The sequence below is a fragment of the Bubalus bubalis genome, chromosome 4 (genome assembly GCF_019923935.1).
Source record: "Bubalus bubalis isolate 160015118507 breed Murrah chromosome 4, NDDB_SH_1, whole genome shotgun sequence".
In the NCBI taxonomy this organism is placed as follows: Eukaryota; Metazoa; Chordata; class Mammalia; order Artiodactyla; family Bovidae; genus Bubalus; species Bubalus bubalis.
In genome coordinates, this window is record NC_059160.1 from 161406517 (window position 1) to 161427087 (window position 20571).

Consider the following 20571-nt stretch of genomic DNA (forward strand, 5'->3'; position numbering starts at 1 on the left):
GCAGATGCTGAATAACCAAACGGATGAACAGTTCGTTCATTCCTCTGCTCGCCCACCCTCTCCATATACAAACAAGACTGCCAGGAGAGATTGGACAAATCTAGGATTGGATTAGACTTGAGTCAGAAGGAAAAGTGGTACAAAGCTTGAAAGAGCACCATCATCTTAGGGAGTAGAAGACAGGAGGAGATTTGGAAATCTCAGAAGCACCAGTTTATCAGTGAATGAGATTTTATGTTTCCTGACTTTGGTAAAAGGAAATAGCCTTTGGCTCTAACTTCAATATTTTGGTGCACAGCTTGGAGTCAGAGCTGCCAAAGTGGTTCTGCCCTCCTTGTTTTCCCACAGAAACCCACTCCAGCCTTCCTTGGCACATGCTGCCATCAAACACATTTTGCACAAGCTGGGGCCTTCAGCGGCTTTATGCCACCAGCTCAGTCCCGCTCTTCCATCCTGGGGGAGCCATCTCTGCTTCTCTCCACTCCTCTTCCCCTGGAGGCTCTTCCTCACACCCTCACCCCAGACTTCTTCAGCCTCTTTCATCATGGGCCCGTCTCTACCTTGGCCACAGAAGGAGCCTGAGTTACAGGCTATAGCTCTGATGACATTTTAAGAGTGATTTAGACATACAGAGGCACCTGTTGGGATGCCTCAAGCAAGACATCTGGTAGTATCCAGACTCAGTTTCCCCTCTTTTTGAATAAAAGGGTTGCACCAGAAGTTTTGCAAAGGTTTCTTCCAGCCTTACTATTTTCAGCTCACGGCTGCACTGTCATCCAGTTGCACATGGACTAAGGCTCTCCTCTTTCAGAGGAAGCACAACTTCAGGACTAGGGCTCAGTGGCTGGCAGGCCATCACCCTGCTCCCTCCAGACAGACCCAGGTGTGGCTAAGAGAATTCAAGGGCTGTGCACGTCTGGGCTGTGTGCTAGGACCTCTTGCTCCTGTGATCATGTGATGTTGATATATATATAGAGAGAGGGGGGAAAAGTTGTTTCATATTTACGTTTCTTTTTAAACCTTGCTTTATTGTAAGGGCACTCAGTACCATTGAGACAACCCTAGTAGGCTGGAGGTGGGGGGCGGAGGGGCATCACTGGCTGGGAAGCTGGGAAGCAGCAGCAACCACACTGGCCTTGAACCTGTCAGCCTTGCATGCTTCTAAGTCACTTCAGTTGTGTTTGACTCTGTGCAACCCCATAGACGGCAGCCCACCAGGCTCCCCCGTCCCTGGGATTCTCCAGGCAAGAACACTGGAGTGGGTTGCCGTTGCCTTCTCCAATGCATGCAAGTGAAAAGTGAAAGTGAAGTCGCACAGTCGTGTCCGACTCTTAGTGGCCCCATGGACTGCAGCCTTCCAGGCTCCTCCATCCATGGGATTTTCCAGGCAAGGGTACTGGAGTGGGGTGCCATTGCCTTCTCTGGTCAGCCTTGCATATCAAAGCCTATATTACCTGTGGTCTTGGTAGACACTGGTGGCCATATTACTTACCTGTTTTGAGCTGGTTTTTCTGGAACACCAACTGCGGAGTCAGTTGCAGGGTTGCTATGTGGCTGAAGGAGATACCCTCTCCAAGCTGCATGGCACTCTAAACACGAGGGTCCCTGCTGACACTAGTTCCTTTCACCCCACAGCAAAATCATCAGCACTGGGTACCATCCATCCCAGCTCAAGCACAACGCCCCTGTCCATGGCTGACACAGGGCTGAGCCTCCCAGCCTTCTCCCTCCACCCCTGTAATCCAGAATTGAGGGCACAGGGGAAGTTGCAGGCTTTCATAGTGACCTCAGAGATCTCCCAGAAACAGCAAATGCCAGAGAGAATAAGATAGAAGTATTATAGGATACCCCAACTTTCCTAAGAAATGGTATAGAACACCCTATCTTTCCTAAGAAATGGAAAGGGAGCAGTTGGATGAGAAAAAAAAAATGAGGGGGAGAAAGGAAAAGGAAGACTCTAATATTGAAAGGAAAAAAAAGGCATTTGGAACTTTATCAAGCCCTAATGTTTTTACTTATTTTGCAAGTAATTTATATCCTGTCATATTTCAAAAAGGATTAGACATGGCAAACCAAGCCATAACCAATTTGCAGACCAATTTGAGACATCCCAGCCATCCAATGAATGAATCATTTAGTCCCAGTACAAGTCCTGCAGGAATAAGGCAGTGTGCCTTAAGGACCACCCCCCTTGCCTCACCTGATCTCTGCCAAGAGGTAGGGCCATGTGCCCAGGGCAGCTGTTCACACACATGTCCCACGGCCATTTGGAGCACCTCGGAGGGGATGCTCAGCAGATGCTGCTGGGCTCCAGCCAGGTGTGTCCAGTATTTTCACTAGTAAACATCTTTGCCGCTAGCAGCTTTGCAGTACAACTAATTGGCCGTAAGGCCATTTTGCCTTAAAAAAAAAAAAAAAAAACTGCTTGACAGTTATATTACACTAGAAAATGATAACACATCGGTTTTTGCAAACACTTGGTTGAATTAATCTAAGCCAGATTTCGTTAAAAATTTTCACCATTTCCCAAAAACTTCTACTCATCAGGAATCACATAAAAATCTCTTTTGCAAGGAGGGATAGGAGGAGCTTCATTCTTCTTTTACCTCCAACTTCTAACACTGCATGATAAATTTGGTAAAGATGGCCCAAGAGAACAAACTGCCATATCTAAATTAGCTAAAGAATCCATCATTAATGTTCTTGAAGACTGTTGTGAATTAGTAGCTGCCTCTTCTATATTTTTGAAAGCTTAGCAAACTTTTGTTTGCAGTGTGTGTGTGTGTGGTTTTTTTTTTTTTTTTGCAGGTTTTTTAAACTTTATTTTGTTGGAGTATAGCTGCTTTAAACGTTGTGTTAGTTTCTGCTGTACAGCAAACTGAATCAGCTGCATGTATACCTATGTCCACTCTTTTTAAGATTTCCCTCCATTTAGGTGAACACAGAGCATTGAATAGAGTTCTCTGTGCTATGCAATAAGTTCTCATTAGTTGCCTATTTTATACATAGCAGTGTCCACACATTTAGTGTATATATGTCAATACTAATCTGCTAATTCAGCCCACCCCCTTCCCCACTTGTAACCATAGGTTTGAGCTATGTATCTATGACTCCATTTCTGTTTTGCAAATAAGTTCATCTGTACCATTTCCCTGGATTCCGCAGAGTAAGCTTTTGGTTTTGATGGGTGAGAGGTATGAGTGCTCACAGAAGCTCTGTACAGACTGACCTACTATTTACTGTAATGGAACTGCCCCCAACTAGTTTATCTTCTACGGCAAAATGGCCTCATGACCAACTGGCTGTGCAGCAAAAATGCTTTTGAAGAAACTGCTTGCAGCAAAGATATTTATGAGGAAAATACTTAGACCCCAACCCAGGTACCCCCAGCCCCACTTACTTACCTTCCCTGTATTCTCTTCTGTGTAGGTCGATTTGTCTCCAGTGGCTGTGGTTGCAGCCTTCTTCAGAGGCTCCCTGGGCTTCCTAAGCCACCGTGGCTGATTCTGCAGACGGCCAGAGAACTGGGGGTTTCCGCCTCTCCACCCGCAGTAGGCTGGGGTGGGGGTCTGAACGTCCAGCCTCCTGGCCTCAAAGCTGGACTAACATGGAGGTATAGCTTAAATGCAAGAGCTCCCACAGGATCCAGCAGTGTTCAGATGCTTGGCTGCTTGCCCTCCTGTCCCGCTCCACCCACGCCTCACCTGCTTCACAAGGGAGTACGTCCCTCGCTCAGGAACCCTGACCTCGGGAGCCTGGGCTCCTTTCTCCTTCTAAGTTCCCTCTTGGAGAACTGCTCATAGTTTTTCAATCTTCTCCAAGACTGGGGACCATGGCATCCTTTTAGTTTCCCGCCAAAGGACTGTTACACATCTGCCCCCAACTGGACCCAGTTTCATTCCATGGACTACAGTCCATGGGGTCTCAAACAGTTGGACACAACTGAGCGACTTTCACTTTCACTTTTTCTTTCACTCAGAAATGCCAGTCAGTCAGCTTCAGGCTCTACAACTGAAAGGCAATGTCAACTCGGGGACAAGGGAGTCGCTTGGGGGAGGCTGTTTGGGACAGAGATGCTGACAAGGCGGCAGGGAGGAGCAGACATTTTAGTCCCTCAGGAGCAGTCCCCGAATCTCTGGAAAGATCCCTGACTCCTGTTGAGTCTCTTGCTTGAACTACTCCGAGAAGACCTCTGACCAGGCTTCCATAGATGTTCCTTTAAGTGTCTCAAGCAGCTCCCCATCAATTGATATCCCCACTGAAGCTAAGGATGTGAGACCCCTAAATGTGCCTGGGCTGTGTTCTACCTGGACAAGCCCACGGTGGGGACCTGAGGTGCAGTATAAGTGAGTAGGACCCTGGAAGGCATAGGAGTGGCCAGTGTCTGGAGCTTAGGCTAAAGATGAGAGAGTGGAGATGACTTACAGGGGCCTCGGCTCCTAAAGAAGGCTATGACCCCGATGTCATACTTATGCAGGGGGATCCATCCATATTTTGGAACGGGTGACATTCAGTTTTTCAAGATACCATTGTCCCTTTAATTTATTAGCTTTCCATAAAAACACATACCATACACAATCTACAGTATAGAAAGTATAATTTACAAAAATATAAAATCTTGGTTATGTTTTAGTATTCCAACATATTGCTGTGTGGGTTATTTCAATAAGCATGTTTAAACAATGCACACGCAACCAGCATGACTACCTCTGTGGGGGAACAGTGTCAACTCCCTCCTTTTTGTTTTAAAATAAAATATATATTAAGAAAAAGAAACCAAAATTGGTTATATGTGCATACTGTATGTATAAAAGCATCTGCAGTGGGTTTTGAGAGAAAACATCCATTTATACCATATTCCATATCCATTTTCCAGCATCACTCTGTGGCCCAAAGTGTTTTAAACTGATTATTTAAACAGAGGTTCTTTCCATATGAAGGGAGTGAGCACTTTCAAGTTCGTAGTCTTCTTTCCAGGTTATGAGATGATGGTCACAAAACCCAACATATGGATATGTCTGGTTTTCAGGCCTTCAGAGCAGAAGGGATGGGCTGTGAGCAGCCATCAGGTCAGGTTTAATTCCCAGATCCCTTTAAAGGATTCGAACTGGCATTGAGGAGGCTGAATCACCAGCAATGAAAGACCCCAGAGCGATGCCCTGGGGTGACAGATGGCTGTCTGTGGGCTCTGCCCTATTTTTGCAGCTGCACCCTGAGTCAAGCGCTCACTCCAGAAGGTTCCCAGAATACTACCCTGCTGTGTGTGGGCAGGGCAGGCTCCTTCCACTCCAGAGCAGCTGGTCTTACCGGCAGGCACAGGTCTCCACAGACATGTTGGGGTATACCTTCAGAACCACATTCCGGTTCTCGTCCAGGAAAAGGACCCCAAGAGAGCTCATCTTGTCGGGAACGCAGCACGGCTCTGGGATGCCCGGGACGATGCCCACGGCCCTGACGATGCTCTGGATGGTGGCGTGGTTGGATGGGCGGACCATCTACAAGGGGGAAGGGAGCATGGTCACCTCCGAGCTCTGCCCACCCCACAGTCCTCACCACCCACCATGCTGCCGCATGTCCTTGACTGAGGACACAGAAAAGAGTGAAGAAGAAAAAGTGAGAAAGAAAACAAGATGAGATCCCAGGGCTGGGTATACATTTCCTCTGAAATCACTTACAGGCTGAGTCCTAGAGACCTTTGCAAAAGGCGTCCTCCCACTCCCTTCCCCCCAAACCTTGGGCTCTTGGAGGGAAGGTGCATCGAGGAAGGCACTGGCCACTTGAGGGCAGCTGCAAGTCACACATCCCCAAGGAGCACCTGGAACTGGCCAGGGAAAAGACTGGAGAAGGCGCCTCGGGCCACAGCCACCCAGCCTTCAGAGTCCAGCGAGCACTGACACGTGCTGTCCACGCAGGAGGGGAAGGCCAGCAGGCACACGTGCGCCACTGTGACGGGGCTGGAAACCCAGTTCCTGGGCGGGTCTGCCTGTGAGGCAGCGGGTGCTGCTTCACTGGCATCGCCCCATCTTGTCCTCATATCCGTCTTATGGGGTGGGCATGATTCTAATTCTATTGGTGAAACTGAGGCTTAAAATGACTAAATAACTTGATCGAGAACCCTCAGTTAGAAAGTAGTTTGGCCTGGAAACCACACTCGCTGGGCCCACTCCAGCTCTCTCCCCCTCCCTCTCCAGGCAGCCTCTCATATCCAGGAGTGTCTGGGTCCCAGCTGCAAACACAGAGAATGCCATTTTTCAAGCACCTCCCCTAAGAGTAACAGGACCACGTTACAGGTGCTTCAGCTCATTGTCGGCCAGAGTTTTATATGTCCTGTGCCTCTGGTGGGGAGGTGGGAGGTGGGAAGCGAAGCCGGGACTCCGGCATTTGGGGAGTTCAGACTGATGTCAGGGAAGGTGGGAAGACAGTGAGGTAGACTGATAAGGTAAGTGCTGGGTCAGCCAACAGGGTCGGGGAGGGGGGCGGGGGGCTGCCACATACTCACTCTGCATCCGCTGGGGCTGCATCCTTCCAGCAGACGCTTGTCTCTCTATCAGGCACCTCCCTTCCTCTCTCCCGCACATGCACAGCTTTGAGGAGAAGCCTCTTAATTCCCAAACAGGTTAATACGGCCCTAGGTCTGGGTCTGGGATTTCCCCAGCTGACTGATTTATTTACATTCACAGTGAATTTACGCACTGACTTCCTCTCTTGGAGGGGAAGGCATGACCTGGAACTCAGCGGAAGAGCTAAGTAGGAGGAAAGCGTGTGCTCTGTGCCGAGGTTGACATTTCTGGCAGCCATCCCACGACAGTGCAGGCTGTGGGGAGATGGATGGACAGAGCCGTGGCCCAGCCCAGAGGGAAGGTGAGCATTTGAAAACCCAGGTCAGCGCAATGGCGCAAACAGTCCCACGTGTGTCCTGCAGACTTGTGAACAGTGAGAGCCAGGTGCCACGTGAGCCTCTGCCCTGAGTGGGGGAAGGGAGGGTGGGGACAGGGAGAGGCACACGGGGAAGCCACTTAGGCCAGCACCGCTGGTTACAGACCCCATGCCCTGAAATCCAAACCAGATTTCCAGAAGAGCCTTGGCAAGGAAGGGGTTTAAGACACCAGACCTGTGTGCGGGTGTAGGGTGGGGGGGCGCGTGGGGGAATGGCCAGTGTCCACGAATCTCTGTGATTTTGCTGTGTGGAAACACATGCCTAAAAGGATGGCTCTCCTGCTCTGCCAAAGCAGAAAGGTTCTGATTTAAAATTCAAACACTATGAAGGCAACACTTTCAAAAGGACAGCCAGACAGCATCCATCTGTGGGCTGTATCCACCCAACAGGCTGCCATTCGGGCATCTCTGTCTAGCTACTCCCTGGCTTGAATGGATGGGAGGTGTTATCACCCCTGTTTACAGACAGGGAACAGAGTCAGGAGGCAGAAGGACTTGCCTGCAAGGGCAGAGCTGGGGTGACAGTGAGCGGAGCACAGCAGGGTGACCCTGACGGCCCCTACCTTGGGCATCGGGAACTCACAGGCTCCCGAGCAGTAGTAGGCGTCGAAGGACTTGGGTGAGATGATCCATTCATTCCACCCTATGTCCGCGAAGTCCACCTTCAGATACCTCCGGGAACAGACCCGTGGCTCATCCCATTGCTTCTTCCGGGCTTTCTGCATCGTCTTCTCATCGAAGTCCAGCACCTGTGAGGAGGCCATGAACACATCCTGGCCCTTCTTCCTGCGGTCCTTGCGGCCTGGCCGTGGCTTCAGTGCACGGAGGGGGTTGGGCCACAGCTCGTGCTTGTGATAGTGCTGGGCATGGGGGGCATGTGCTGGCCTCTCATCCAGCCCAGGCAGCTCATTATTCTGGAGGGGCCCGGTGGCCTGCGTGGCCCGGCGCACTCGGGGGTCTGCTGAGCTGTTGGGGGCTGCACCAGGCTCCGGGTCCCCAGCCTGGAAGGGATCATATCTTTGCAGTGTGACTGCCACGCTGTTGGGCTCTGAGATGGCCAGGTCATTGGCATAGATGAGAATGTAGGGTGCGTGAGGGCCGAGCCTGGGTACTCCCGTGTCCTTCTCCCCAGAATCCAGCTGAGCTGCCAGGAGCAGCTCGCCATCCCGGCGGGCCGCCTTGACAATGAGGGAGATGTCCTTGGCCTGCCACAGGCCTCGCGGCGGGGGTGGCAGGGCCATGGCCCCACGGAGCAGCCCCTGAGTGGCCATGTTCTGCGAGAGGCTGCGGAAGAGCAAGTGCTGGCGTGCAGGTGGGCCAGAGGGCAGCAGGCGGCAGGATGCATTCTTGGCCCGCTGCTTGCAGGGCACCTCACGCGCAGGGTGCCACTGTGGCTCTGAGTAGAAGTGGAATGTGGCCATCAGGATCATTTCTGAGTCTTGCATGGAAGTCAGGTTGAAGAAATACACGGCCTTCTGGTTGACCACTTCTGTGAGGGAAGGACAGACCACAGCCTGTTAGGCTGTCTCCTGGATAAGCCCCATGTTTACAAGGTCTTCCTCCTCAAGTTACCGAGGAGGAACGCCTGTCGATGGGAGCACTTCCAGGCCAGCCAGGCTTTCCGCATCCCCTGTAATTCTCACATTGAACTGACGAGGGCACCCTTTGCTATTTTCAGTGACCAGATGAGTACCAGGGATTAAGGTCAGAGAGGTTAGGGAGATTGTCCACATCTCATTACAAAGAAAGGAAGAAAAAAAAGCCAGCAGACAGGGTAAATGCTCCGGGTTGCTGCACGCTGAAGCTCCCATTCCCACCCCTGCACTCTGATGCCTCTCAATGAACAAGTGTTCCCACCACCTTCATTCATGGGACAAGCTGGAAGGAGGTCTCTGGGACAGCTTGGGTTGGGTCCAAGCCCCCCTGACAGTGGTGCCCCCGACCCCGCCTCTGCGGCCTCTTGTATTTGCACAGCCCTCTATTTTATAGACAGTAAATGCAGTCCTCAATTTACCAAATGAGGTAAATGAAGTAGCATGCCTCACACTGTACCTGCATTCTGAGTGGCTTCTGAGAAAAACTGAACTTAAGAACACAGCTATTTGAGTGTCTGCTATTTATTCTGCCCAAGGCCTTCTAAACTTGTTTTACAAAGAAAGAACACTATCAGGGTCGCAGCAGGTCACTCAATAGAACCTCCAACATCAGGTTGCTCTCCAGAGGCCAGAACCTTAAGGACCAGGATCCCTCAAACACATCTGGGGTTGACCTGCACAAGTTCACCAACAAGGCAGCCCCACCCTTCAAGCTGGGAAAGACCCTAGGAACCAGGCTTCCAGGCCCTAGTGGGACGACACCTTGCTCATCTGCCTCAGGGGGACCTAGAATCTCTGTCTCACCTGAATGCTTGGAGGATTAAATAAAGAACATATAGAAGGTGCCAGGCACAGAGGAGGAATCCCCCAAATGTGCTTCCTCACCACTTTTACCCAAATGACCCAGGCTGGCAGAGCGAGTGCCTCCTACACCCACACAGGCCCCTCTCACGCAGTGGTCCAGCTAACACAGCTGAGGAAGAACGTTTCTTTTATCCAATTCAACTCTGTCATTCTGCTAACAGGTTCTTTGCTGGAGAACGCTTAAGAGGCTTGAGGGCAGACATTTCTGACTCTTTCCAAAGAGCTGGCTCTTCACAGCAGGATGCAAGCATCTCTGGCCTAGAAATCTGCAGTGCGTGATGAGAAGGAAAACAGCAGACCGGGGGGAACCAAGATGGGACTTTCTAGAGGAAAGCACCTTGGCTCCCCTTCCAGTAACAAAGTAGAGGGCAAGAGAGGGACTAAAGAAGTATAACTGGGACCACCAAGGTCAGGACAACAACCTTGACTTGAGGCGTGTATGACCAGACGAAGGTACTGGGAGGACTGTCCCCTGGGTGGCAAGATGTGATGTAGAGGAGGAGAGTGTGGCCTGCCCTGGAGGTTATTACTGCATGGGGTATGGGAGGGGAATGGTGCATGTGGCCCCTCCCTTAGGATGGAGAGCCAGGGACAGCATGCTCAGGAACTCAGAGAGGGAGGAATCTTAGCAGTCAGGCAGCCTGATCAATTACACTCAGGGCAGGCAGGAGTCTTTCCTCCATTTGGCTTGAATGCCTTTGGCCATAGGCAGCTTGGTGTTCACTAGGCAGCCTGCTACATGAAGACCCTCCCTGCTGGGAACCGTGTGGGTGGGTAACCCCCAAGCCTCCGGTGGCCTGAAGGGCCACAGACTGGCCCAGCTCTGACTGTGCCTGCATCCCTACATTGCAGGGAACTCCAGACTGAGAGAAAGGCCACCCACGTGAAGTCTCCTAGCTTGCATTAGCCCCAGCTAGAAAGGAGAATCCCCGAAAAGAAGTCCCTGTTTCCTGTGAACCATGCTGGTGCCCGTGGCTCCTGTCTCATGGTAGCTAGAAAAGAGCCTTCCTTCCTCCTTCCTATGATTCCTGTCTCCATTCCTGCACCCTCCCCTGCCTCCCTCTCTTTTCCAGATAAATATTTGGGATACTTCTACTTTGGGCTAAGTGCTGGGCCAATCAGGGTCCTGGCAGAGGTGGACAGAGGTACTCAGAGGAGTTCATTGCCGGGATGAGACAGATGGCAATGATTGGGAGCAGCTGCAGTGCCTGTCACAGCTTCATAGGACACTGTCCACGTGAGGCCCCCCGTGGGCTGGGTGTTCTCAGCATCAGGTCACCGTCCTGCTCAGAGCCCTCCATAGCGCCCCCTCAAAAAAACTCAACCTCTTACCAAGGCCCTATGATCTGGCCTGCCTACGTCCCCAGCTCCATCTGTCCTCCGCACCCCTATCTCTGCCCCAGTCGCCCTGGTATCCTCTCCTTCCACACGTGAAGCTCCCATCTCAGGGCTTTGTCCCAGCTCTTCCTTCTGCCATTATCACTTCTCCCGCAGGAATCACAGTGCCTCTCTCCTGCAGGGTTCCGCGCAAGCAGCATCCCTAACAAAGGGCACCACTAGTCTCCCTGGCTGGAGGAGCAGCCTCATCACTCTGTCTGTCCTGGGCTTCATCTGTCTTCACATCACTTTGGGACACGCTGATATATATTTCATTGTAACTTTTTCTCTTTCCCCCTAGAACACAGCGTTCAAGAGGGCAGGGCTTTGCAGCTGAGTACACTGCTGTATCTCCAGATCCCAGTGCAAAGCCTAAGTGATTGTCACTGCTCAGAAATGCATGCTGAATGGTAGGGTAGGAAGGGGTCTTTGCTTGACCAATCTGCTTCACTGAACAAAGACGGTTCCTGGCCTGCTGCCCTGGGGCTCAGCAAACATCCTGAAAGAAGTCCAGAAAGTCTCTTTCTTTGGAAAAACACAGCCAATTATGCAAATTCAGCTGGAGGCACTGCATGGCAGGACATTTGTCCAGTTACTTCCCTTTGAGCCTTAGTTTTCTCATCTTTAAAATGGGAATAATATTGTTTATTATATATATATATTATATATATATAATATATATATATTATATATATATATATTATATATATAAACAGCTGCTGCATTGTTTACCAGTCAGGAAACTGAAAGTTCCAAGCATATATGCAGGCTTGATTCCTTGTGTTCATAATCAGGGCAGCAGAGATGGCAAGTGGACAAAAGCATGGAGCTTCAGAGAGGGTACATGACTACGTAACTTGCCTAAAGTTCCCCAGTTGGTAAGGGGCAGAGTCAGAGTATGCTTCCAGGCCTGTTTGACCCCAAGCCCACGCACTTCCCCATCCTCCCCAACCAGGTACCTTGGATAGAATCTGGATCTGCCTAACAGCTGATTAACAAAGGTCATGTGCTGTGAAATCTTAAAATATTTTGCAAACTCAAGTCATTACTTTGATGATTTTGCATTCTGACTCTCCAGGAAAGAAAGGACCTGATTTAGACAAGTTGATCTCTCTATGGATCTTTGGAAGTCTTAGAACCTTAATCAGGTCCACTCTACTGGGCACTCAACCTCCTCCTGATTTCCTAGGGACGGGATTGGAGGGGAAAAAGGTAGGGAAAGGGCTCTAGCCCAGTGGTCACTCCAGGCTCCCTGCTGGCCAGGACCCTCAGACTGCTCTGCTCAATAGAAACAGAATCCATTTGGCGATCTGTCCCCTCACCTATTGCCCCTGAAACAGCCGTCAGGGAGACCAGCATGCGAACACCAGACTGAAGACGCAAGCACCAACATAATAAGCTGGAAGCAGGCAGCGGTGGCCAGTCAGTGGGGTGCAGAGAAGCAGAGAGGACTAATGTGTACTGAGTGGCTATTTTGAGGCAGGCTCCAGAGTCAGGGTGGAAACCCTGCTTCATCACTGACTAGCTGCGGGGCCTTAGGCGAGTCACTCAGCCTCTCTGTGCCTCAGTCAACTAGGCAGAATGTGTGCGTGCTTCCTGCACACTCTCCACAAGGTGGCTGGCACACAGCACGTGCTCAGAACACAAGGTCATTTGGTTTCACAAGCTTCTGCTACACTTAGGACCCCATTCCCCTGACCACTGTCCTTCTGCCCAACAGGAGGCACTGCCACCTGTCCACTCTCTCCACCTGGAGCCTGAGGATTTTCACAGCCTCTTTTCCTTCCTGCATCCAACCAATCCCAGCTGCTGCATCTTGTTTCTCCACAACCACCCTGAACTCTGCATCTTTCCACCACTGTCTTTGCCTACAACCTGACCTCGACTGCCAGTGTGAACCCAGCACCAGTCACCCTCACACCCACACTCACCCTTCACAAGGAAATCCTCTGTCACAGATGAAGAGTCAACATCCTTCACAAGCTCTACACATCACTAAGAAAAAGATAAGAACCCCAAGTGGATGAAGTGATTTCCACAGGAAAATTTGCAAATGGCCAAAAAAGCATAAGAAAAAAATTCAGGATGACCAGTAATGAAAAAGCACCCTAGTAACTTCAAATAAGAATGAAAATATGGCAGGTTTTACATACATGTTGAAAATATAATCCCATTAGGGTAAAAACTATATGTAATATTCCACAAAATATTATTAACTCTGGTTATATCTGGGCTGTGATTGGGGATAATTTCTTTTCCTTACTGTGATTTTCCATGATTTTTGCATAGTACGCATTACTCCTATAATCTCTCCCCTCTCCTCTTCTCTTCTCCACCCCCCACCCCCGCACACACACTCTACACTGCCCTACTGCCTATAGGCAAATTCATCACACTCAAAGCTCTTGATGGCCTTGATGGACCACTGGTCCACTTCCATTTCCTAACTGTTTCCTCCTGTTATCTCCTCATGGAAACCAAACTCCTCAGAGGTCCTGGTGCACGGGGGTATGCTTCACTCCCATACCTGGCTAACACCCTCTGCTCTTCAGAATCTGTCTGGTGCTCCCCCTGCTCCGTGGAGGCTTCCCCAGCCCCTCCCCATCAGCCCTTTCCCTGCCAGGTGAGTGCTGTCCCTTGGGGCTCCTGAAGCCCAGTCCCAACCCGCTCTTACTCCATTGCTCTACTTGTCCCACTGCTCATATTCTTCTGTTTACTTCTTCCTTCTCGACCAGCTTGTGAGCTTTCCTGGAAAGGGCCAATAGTTTTTGTTTCTTCGTGTCCTTTGGGCTTACAGCATCTGCCACTGAATGAGGTGCTGAGGAAGGACTTCGGCAACTGAATGTGACTTTTGACATTATTGATAGATGGGTATGTATCATTACTCGCATTTTAGAGATGACACCAACCTCAGAGAGGTTAAGTAACTTGCCCAGTATCCTATGGGAAGGTGGAAAGGCCTAGACTTAAATGCAGATTGTGTGGGGCTGGAGGTGTCTAACCTTTAACCTTTATGGTCAGGTTCAGAAGCTCTCTCCATTGATGTGGACTTGTAGGGAACAAGACATACTTCAGAGAGCAATGGAAGGGAGGGAAGGAGCCAGGTGGCTGGAATATTAATAGTAGAGCTAATACATTACTGAACCTACACATGCCAGGCAGTGTTAAGCACGGGACTTACTGCAATTCATTTGAAAAGCCCTATAAGGAAGAGAACATGATTAGCTCCATTTTAGAAGTGACAAAACCGAGTCATGGACAAGTCCAGTCCCCGGCCCTGGTCACAGATTCAGGATTTGGTCCAGCTCCCAGCCTGCACTTGGAATCTGAGCTGTGCTGCCTGTTGGCAGGCAGAGGACATGATTCCACTGCAACATGGGCTGCGGGGACCACCCCATTGAGACAGCAGAGGCCACCGTCCTGGAGCAGACTGGCACTGATATCATCCAGAGCTGAAACCCTTGCATCTGTGCCTCATTCATAAAATAAGGAGTCCTGCCCAGGCTCACACCTCCTCACAGCAGGGTCACTGGGCATGAAGCAGGCACCTCTGAGGGCTGTAGCTGGGTACGACCCAACTTAAGGCAATCAAGGGAGGGGACGAGAAACCAAGCTTCCTGAGTCAGACACAAAATTTAGTTCGTCCCACTGAATGTTCACCTTGCCTCTATGTGCAAAGAAACCAGTGCTCAGAGAGGTATAGTAATACCTGCTGCGGAACACAGCCAGTAGCTGGCGGAGCTGGGGCTTCTACCCATGGCTGCCAGATGGCTCCAAACAAGAGTGCTGGATTTATCAGAAAGTCCAAGACTGGTCCAGAATAATTCTGATGTGCCTAACAGAGTAATTGTCTGTTCCACTCTCTGTCTCCTAAGTCCTGGGCTCGGTTTTGATGGAAGTTTGCAGAAGGGCCAGCAGTGAAAACAGCCTGATCCTGACAAGCGGACAGTGCCAATCGTTGCTGCTGTGCAGCGCTCTGCCTGGCCTGGCCTGGCCTGGGCTCTTTATCTGTAAAATCAGAGGCTGGACCTGAAGCGCTGCCACCACGCTCTTCTCAGGGCTAACTGTTACTTCACTGTTATTGTACCCCCAGTCTGTGAAAACAGAAAAACAGATCGTGCACCTTCACGCCTGGGCCTGTAGGAGTCACGTGGGCTCAGCAGTCATATTCACCCCTTACTGCAGCAGTAACCTTGCCAGCCTTGCTTTCCTCAGCTGCAAGGCTTTGGGGACTGAATTAATGGATGCAAGGTCAAGTCTACACCGTTGTGAACACAAATGTTTTATATATGGGGAAATACAATGTACCAACACCTAACCCAGACAGTGCTGGGCTCAGGGCTTACACGTATCATTTCATGTCATCTTTCCTGCAACTGCACAGGGAAGATGCTGCCATGACCTGCCAGTTTGGAGATGAGTACACTCAAGTCCACAGACCTTCATTTCAGCCATTTGCCCAAGGTCACAGTCATGCTAGATGAGTCTTCAGTGGCTTAATAATAATACTCCAGAAATGTGTCCCAAGATGTAACTAAAGGCACCAGGGAGGATGGAGTTAGATCTGGTTGGCTTGGAACCCAGGAACTCTGACCTAGTGAGTCTGTCCAGTAGGTGATGGGAGTGGGGTGGGGGAGGGGTCTCTCTGTGGCAGGAGTTCCCAGTATACATTTATGGGAGACCAAGCTTCTGGAATTTGGCTCTGTGGTCATGGCTGTGTTACCCCAAGTCACACAGCCAGTGATCAACAGGGAGATGGCAGATCTGACCCCAGGCTGTCTGGCTGTGCAGTGTTGGGCTTGTTCCCCTCTACCTCAAAAGGGGGCCTTACAGATCAATGATCTTTCTCCTGATGAATGGCCTCCTCCTTCACAAGGGCTGCAGGGAACCCCTACCTACATTTTCTGCAATGGCATTCTGAGACCATGAGTAATCTCCATGACAACGAGGGTCTTCCCTCAGCCCCTGCCACCAGGCTGCACCTCTCCCCTCTGCTCACTCAGGGCCTGCAGAGGTAGCCCAGGCTGGGCGGGCAGTCAGCGGAAGCTGGATTCTGAAGGGTTCTTGGAAGTAGCGCGGGTAGGGGTCTGCAAATGATCTCTGTCCAGTTTCATCCAGGGTGTGGGGAGAAGGGAAAGGATCAACCCAAGAGGGGCAAGGGTAGGAGAGAAAAGGGGAACCCCCACTGCCCAAGCTTCTAGAACTTTCCTCAAGCCACCATGGTTGAAACTTCATGCTAGTGCTCAGCAGACTTCAGTCCCATGTACCCAAGGCTGGGCACTCAAGCCCATTCTCAGTCCACCCTGCTTCCCCAACCCCATACCCACTAAATGCCCCAACTGTATGTGCCTGGGCCCAGTGCCTGCTCTTCCGTCAGGGCTGCATTATACCCACCTGGTGGGCGCTCCTCAGCGCCTGCCTCATCTGTCAAGAGTCCACACAACTAAACCCTGCTACCTGGATCCCCCAACCCCCACCCTCACACTCTACCCACACACAGAGACCCTGAGCTCTGCCAGCCCAGTGCCATCTTCATCCTGTGCTTACAGCCTGTGGGGGGTGGGGGGGGGGGTGGGCGGGGGAGAGGTGGTCTGTATCCAGCAAGGTTTCCACCTTCACAGGCTTAGCGGCACCCCAGGGGCAGGAAATCTGTCACTCTGTGTCACTCTGGCTTCCCACTGGAGGCTCAGGGCCTGGCCTAGAGTGCTGCGAGCGCGGAGGGGCGAGGAGGGGGAAGGCAGAATAGTTCGTGAAAGAATGAATGAACTGGTCAATGAGTAGAAGAAAGAGGAAAAGCAAAGGTGCAGGGATGTGAGAGGATGGACAAGCGAGGAGGGCGGGAGGATGAGGAGAAGGGGAGTGGGGGGTCCCCTCTACTTACCCAGCCGGGCACGGAAACTGCGGACCGTGTTGCCCCCTCCCGGCCTCGCGCCCCTTCGGCTGTATTTCTCATAAAGCCGGAGCATGTGGACAGCGACCATGTCCTGCGCGCCTGGGCTCTGTGCAGCGGCCACGTCTCCTGGAGACCGCTGGGGGTTCTTGTCCCCTGCAAGGCCGTCGGCGGCCGCGGGCGGGGCAGGCCGAGCGGCGGCCGTGTGGCTGCCGTCCGCGTCCCGGAGCAGCAGCAGCAGCAGTAGCGACAGCAGCGGCAGCTGTTGGGACCCGGGTCCCAGGCTGGTCCGAGCGGGGCCACGAGCCATGATGGGTGGCGGAGGCGAAGGGGCCGGAGCCGCCGGGGAGGAGGAGAAAGGAGATCGAGGACGCACAGGAGGCTGAGAACAGACCCTGCGGCAGGAGGGCACGCAGACTGCACACGCAGGCGGGGGCTCGGGATGCCGAGATCCGCGCGGGGCGCGGGGCAGAGCGGGGCGCACAGCCGGGCGCACGGTAAGGCCAGCGGTCACGGCAATCCGGAGCCACGCAGAGCCGAGCCGAGCCCAAGCCTGCGCGCTGCCTTGGCGGACAGAAGGCAAAACTTTGCAGCCCCAGGCGCGCTCGGCTCGGCGGGTTCGAGGGGCGGGGCGGGGCGGGGCGGCCGGCGGAGCCCTAGAGGGAGACCGGGCTGAGCGCCCCGGACCACTCCGGGCCGCCGCCGACACGGCAATCCCTGGCCCGACAGCGGTGTGCCTACGCCCGAGTGTGGCGGCGCGCGCTCGCAGGGGTGTGCGCCCGAGTGTGCGCCCAAAATATAGGGGGCGTGGGCGTAGGCAGGCGCGCTCGTCGCTCCCCTGCGGAGAGCCGGAGACCCGGGGACCCAGCCCGGCTCCTGTGTGTCGGCGCCTTGGCCTGGCCTGGACTGCGCGAGGGCTGGGAGGCATTTAGAGGGGGGCCCTCCTGCCGGGTTGCCCCTGCAATGGCATGCGATGATTGTGGTTGCAAGATGACAGCTCCCCCGTGAGCAACAGAGGCGGGCTGGGGAGGGGAAGGGGGATGTGTGTGCGCCCGGGTGTCTCTGAGCCAGTGTGCATCCAAAATGCAAAAGTGAGGGGAACACAAACCCTCCCTGGGCATCCTTTGAAAAGAAAAACCTTGACACTAAAGCTCAACCAACCTAGGGTAACTGAAACAAGATCCTGATTAAAATTCATAATTAGTCGATTAACTGACCCTTTTTTTGGCAACAATAATTCCTGTTGAAGAAACACATCAAAGGCGCTTATTAATCTTTGGACATCAGGCTTGTCCTGAAAAAAGGACATGGTTTTAAATTGTTTTACAAAACGTTTCCAGAGCTTCAGGACAGGAGAAGAAAAAAACTTGACTTTCCCAAGAAAGTTCCACAGTGAGGGTACAGTGAATCCTGGACCACTGCCTCTCAGTTTAGCCCTAGGGCAGGAGGTCCTGAACTTCATCTTGCCTTTAGCTGGATTTCTTGTCCAGAGATAAAATTTTAGGGCATCTGTGAACTTGGATGGAAAAAGCTTCCATCTGTATTTTCACTAACCTATACCTGAAACTTGTGTGTGTGTGTGTTAGACCCTCAGTCATGTCTAACTCTTTGCAACCCCGTGGACAGTAGTCCACCAGGCTCCTCTGTTGGTGGAATTCTCCAGGCAAGAATACTGGAGTGGGTTGCCATGCCCTTCTCTATGGGACCTTCCTGACCCAGGGATCAAACCTGGGTCTCCTGCATTTCAGGCAGATTCTTCACCAACTGAGCCACCAGAGAAGCTTGAAACTTGCTGCTGCTACTGCTAAGTCGCTTCAGTCGTGTCCGACTCTGTGCGACCCCATAGACGGCAGGCTCCCCCATCCCTGGGATTCACCAGGCAAGAACACTGGAGTGGGTTGCCATTTCTTCAAAGCATGAAAGTGAAAAGTGAAAGTGAAGTTGCTCAGTCGTGTCCGATTCTTCGAGACCCCATGGACTGCAGCCTACCAGGCTCCTCTGTCCATGGGATTTTCCAGGCAAGAGTACTGGAGTGGGGTGCCATTGCCTTCTCCGTGAAACTTACATTCTGTAATGTAAAAAAACCCAGGTAAACACAACCAAAATGGTATTAACCCTCCCTGTGACTTTGTCACCAATGGCCACCAACCACAGATATTTTCATATCACATTTTCTTATCATGTTTTCAAGGTTCTCAAGATTATCACTCTTGCTCATCACTATTCTGAAATTAAAGTAATTAATTCTGCTGCTATTTACTTAATGAATTCATTAAAAGAAATGTATACTATGTAGCAAAGTTGTTTTAAAAAACATTTTGATAGCTCTATTTGAACGTGATTGGCTTCCTCTGTAACCCTGCATAGTAAGAACAGTCTTTTGAGAAAGGGTCTATAGGCTTCTTTGGACCGAGCTAGGAGTCACAGAAGGTTTAGGAACCCTTCTGAGGGAAGGAAAGGACCTCTTCAAACTCATATTCTTCCAGCAAGGTCCAGGATGCTAACCATACTACATTTTAAAGGACTATCTGCAAACTTGCAAACATGCTTTTCCCATTCCTTGATAACTCTGGGTTGCGTGAGCCAAAATAGTTACTTTTCTTGGAGGGCTCACAATTCAATAATTGAAAAATTGCTGGAGAAATCTTCCATTTGGTGCGTAAAGCACAACCCATTTGTAATTTTTCAAAATCTTGTAGTGTCAAATTAGAGGCCATCCCATTGAAAGCCTCAGAACCTTAGGCCTATATATTTTGGAAGAATGATAGAGAAGCATTTTATTTCTTTTGATAATTCACACACTTCATGTTCAACTCCCCATTAGTATAGCTCCCCTTCGTCCAGTGAAACCGTTTTCGAAAGCGATTTGCTTGAAGGCGAGGTGACCAGTCACAGTCTTGGACTTGATGAATCTCTCCTCATAAATGATCCACACCAACTTTTACTACTCCATTCTCCCACCCCCATCCTCACTTCCCTCTTTCTTCGTGTGCCCCTTACTTCCCCTCCGCCCCCCTCTCTTCTTCTCCCCCAGAATGCCTCTGACCTGTACCGGCTGGGGGTAACCTCTGCTCATGGGTAGTTTTGTCTCTGCTGGGGCCATACACAATCGAGGCCTGTGAAAAGGAGGGTGAGTCCGCAGGAGGCCGGGACAAGCTGGGCTATTTGGGGTCTGTGTCCATTAAAGCCTCCTTGCTCTCCTTAACTCATTCCCGCTCCATTCAAGCCAGCCTGAGGGTCAGGCTTTAGACGGCACTAAAACCTGGAGGGTACAGATTCTCTGACATTGTTGGGGAAGAATTAAGGCATCAGCCGGGGACGGCTAATATTTCTTGCCTCATTTTATTGCCGAACAGCGGGACTGTAAAGTCTTGAACACTGGAGCACTATGGCCCCCTTTCATGTAGCCGAGATGATGGGATAAAAATGTGTTTGGTGAAGCAATTCAGATTACCACCGGGTCACATCCTCGCTGGCTCCCAGCATCGCCTGCAAACAGCATCGCTGAGACAAGAAACAATCACTGTGCAACTTCAGCTCAAGCACAACAGTGTTCCGAGCGTGGAAATGAGGCTAATTGTGGAGCTTGCCAATGAGAATGTTTGGTTTTTAATAGCTCAGGCTGCAGCTCAAAATAAGAGTTGAGATGGCGGACGGTAGATACAAGTCCCCAGAGCTGTGATTTCTTGCAGCTTGTTACCAAAATGGTCCGAGTCCTGGGAGCATCCGACGCTATTTTTATCAAGGGCTCTGAAGTCTTGAACTTACTGTTGGGGGTAGAAAATGTTCTCTCTTGGGTGGTGAGAGATTGTTTGGGGCCCCTGTGTCTCCCAGGTCTATCTGCTCCATATTCTGGGATAGCAGACTTTTCTTGGGCTCAGAAAACCCTGAGGCTCCACAATTATAAAA

General features: G+C 51.3%; 1 protein-coding gene across 2 annotated transcripts; it reads right to left on the reverse strand.

Moving 5' to 3' along the window:
- Nucleotides 1–4524: 4524 nt before the first annotated feature.
- GDF10 (growth differentiation factor 10) lies at nt 4525–17595 on the reverse strand. Of its 2 annotated transcripts, XM_006066799.3 has the most exons (3): nt 16654–17566; nt 7500–8425; nt 4525–5495 (listed from the first exon to the last, which is right to left on the reverse strand). In XM_006066799.3, exons 1-3 carry the CDS (start codon nt 16970–16972, stop codon nt 5304–5306), a joined length of 1437 nt encoding a protein of 478 aa, XP_006066861.1. In that variant the 5' UTR covers nt 16973–17566; the 3' UTR covers nt 4525–5303. The 2 variants fall into 2 exon arrangements, with proteins under 2 accessions (XP_006066861.1, XP_025140674.2); XM_025284889.2 differs by lacking the exon at nt 7500–8425 and having other exon boundaries at nt 16654–17595.
- Nucleotides 17596–20571: the final 2976 nt, after the last annotated feature.

Excerpts from the sequence above, each read along its gene's own strand:
- GDF10 (XM_006066799.3), bottom strand. The coding sequence starts at position 16,972 with ATGGCTCGTGGCCCCGCTCGGACCAGCCTGGGACCCGGGTCCCAACAG. Across the intron at positions 8,426-16,653 it reads CAGTTTCCGTGCCCGGCTGG|AAGTGGTCAACCAGAAGGCC; the intron begins GTAAGTAGAGGG and ends CTTCCCTCACAG. Across the intron at positions 5,496-7,499 it reads GTGAGTTCCCGATGCCCAAG|ATGGTCCGCCCATCCAACCA; the intron begins GTAGGGGCCGTC and ends TCCCCCTTGTAG.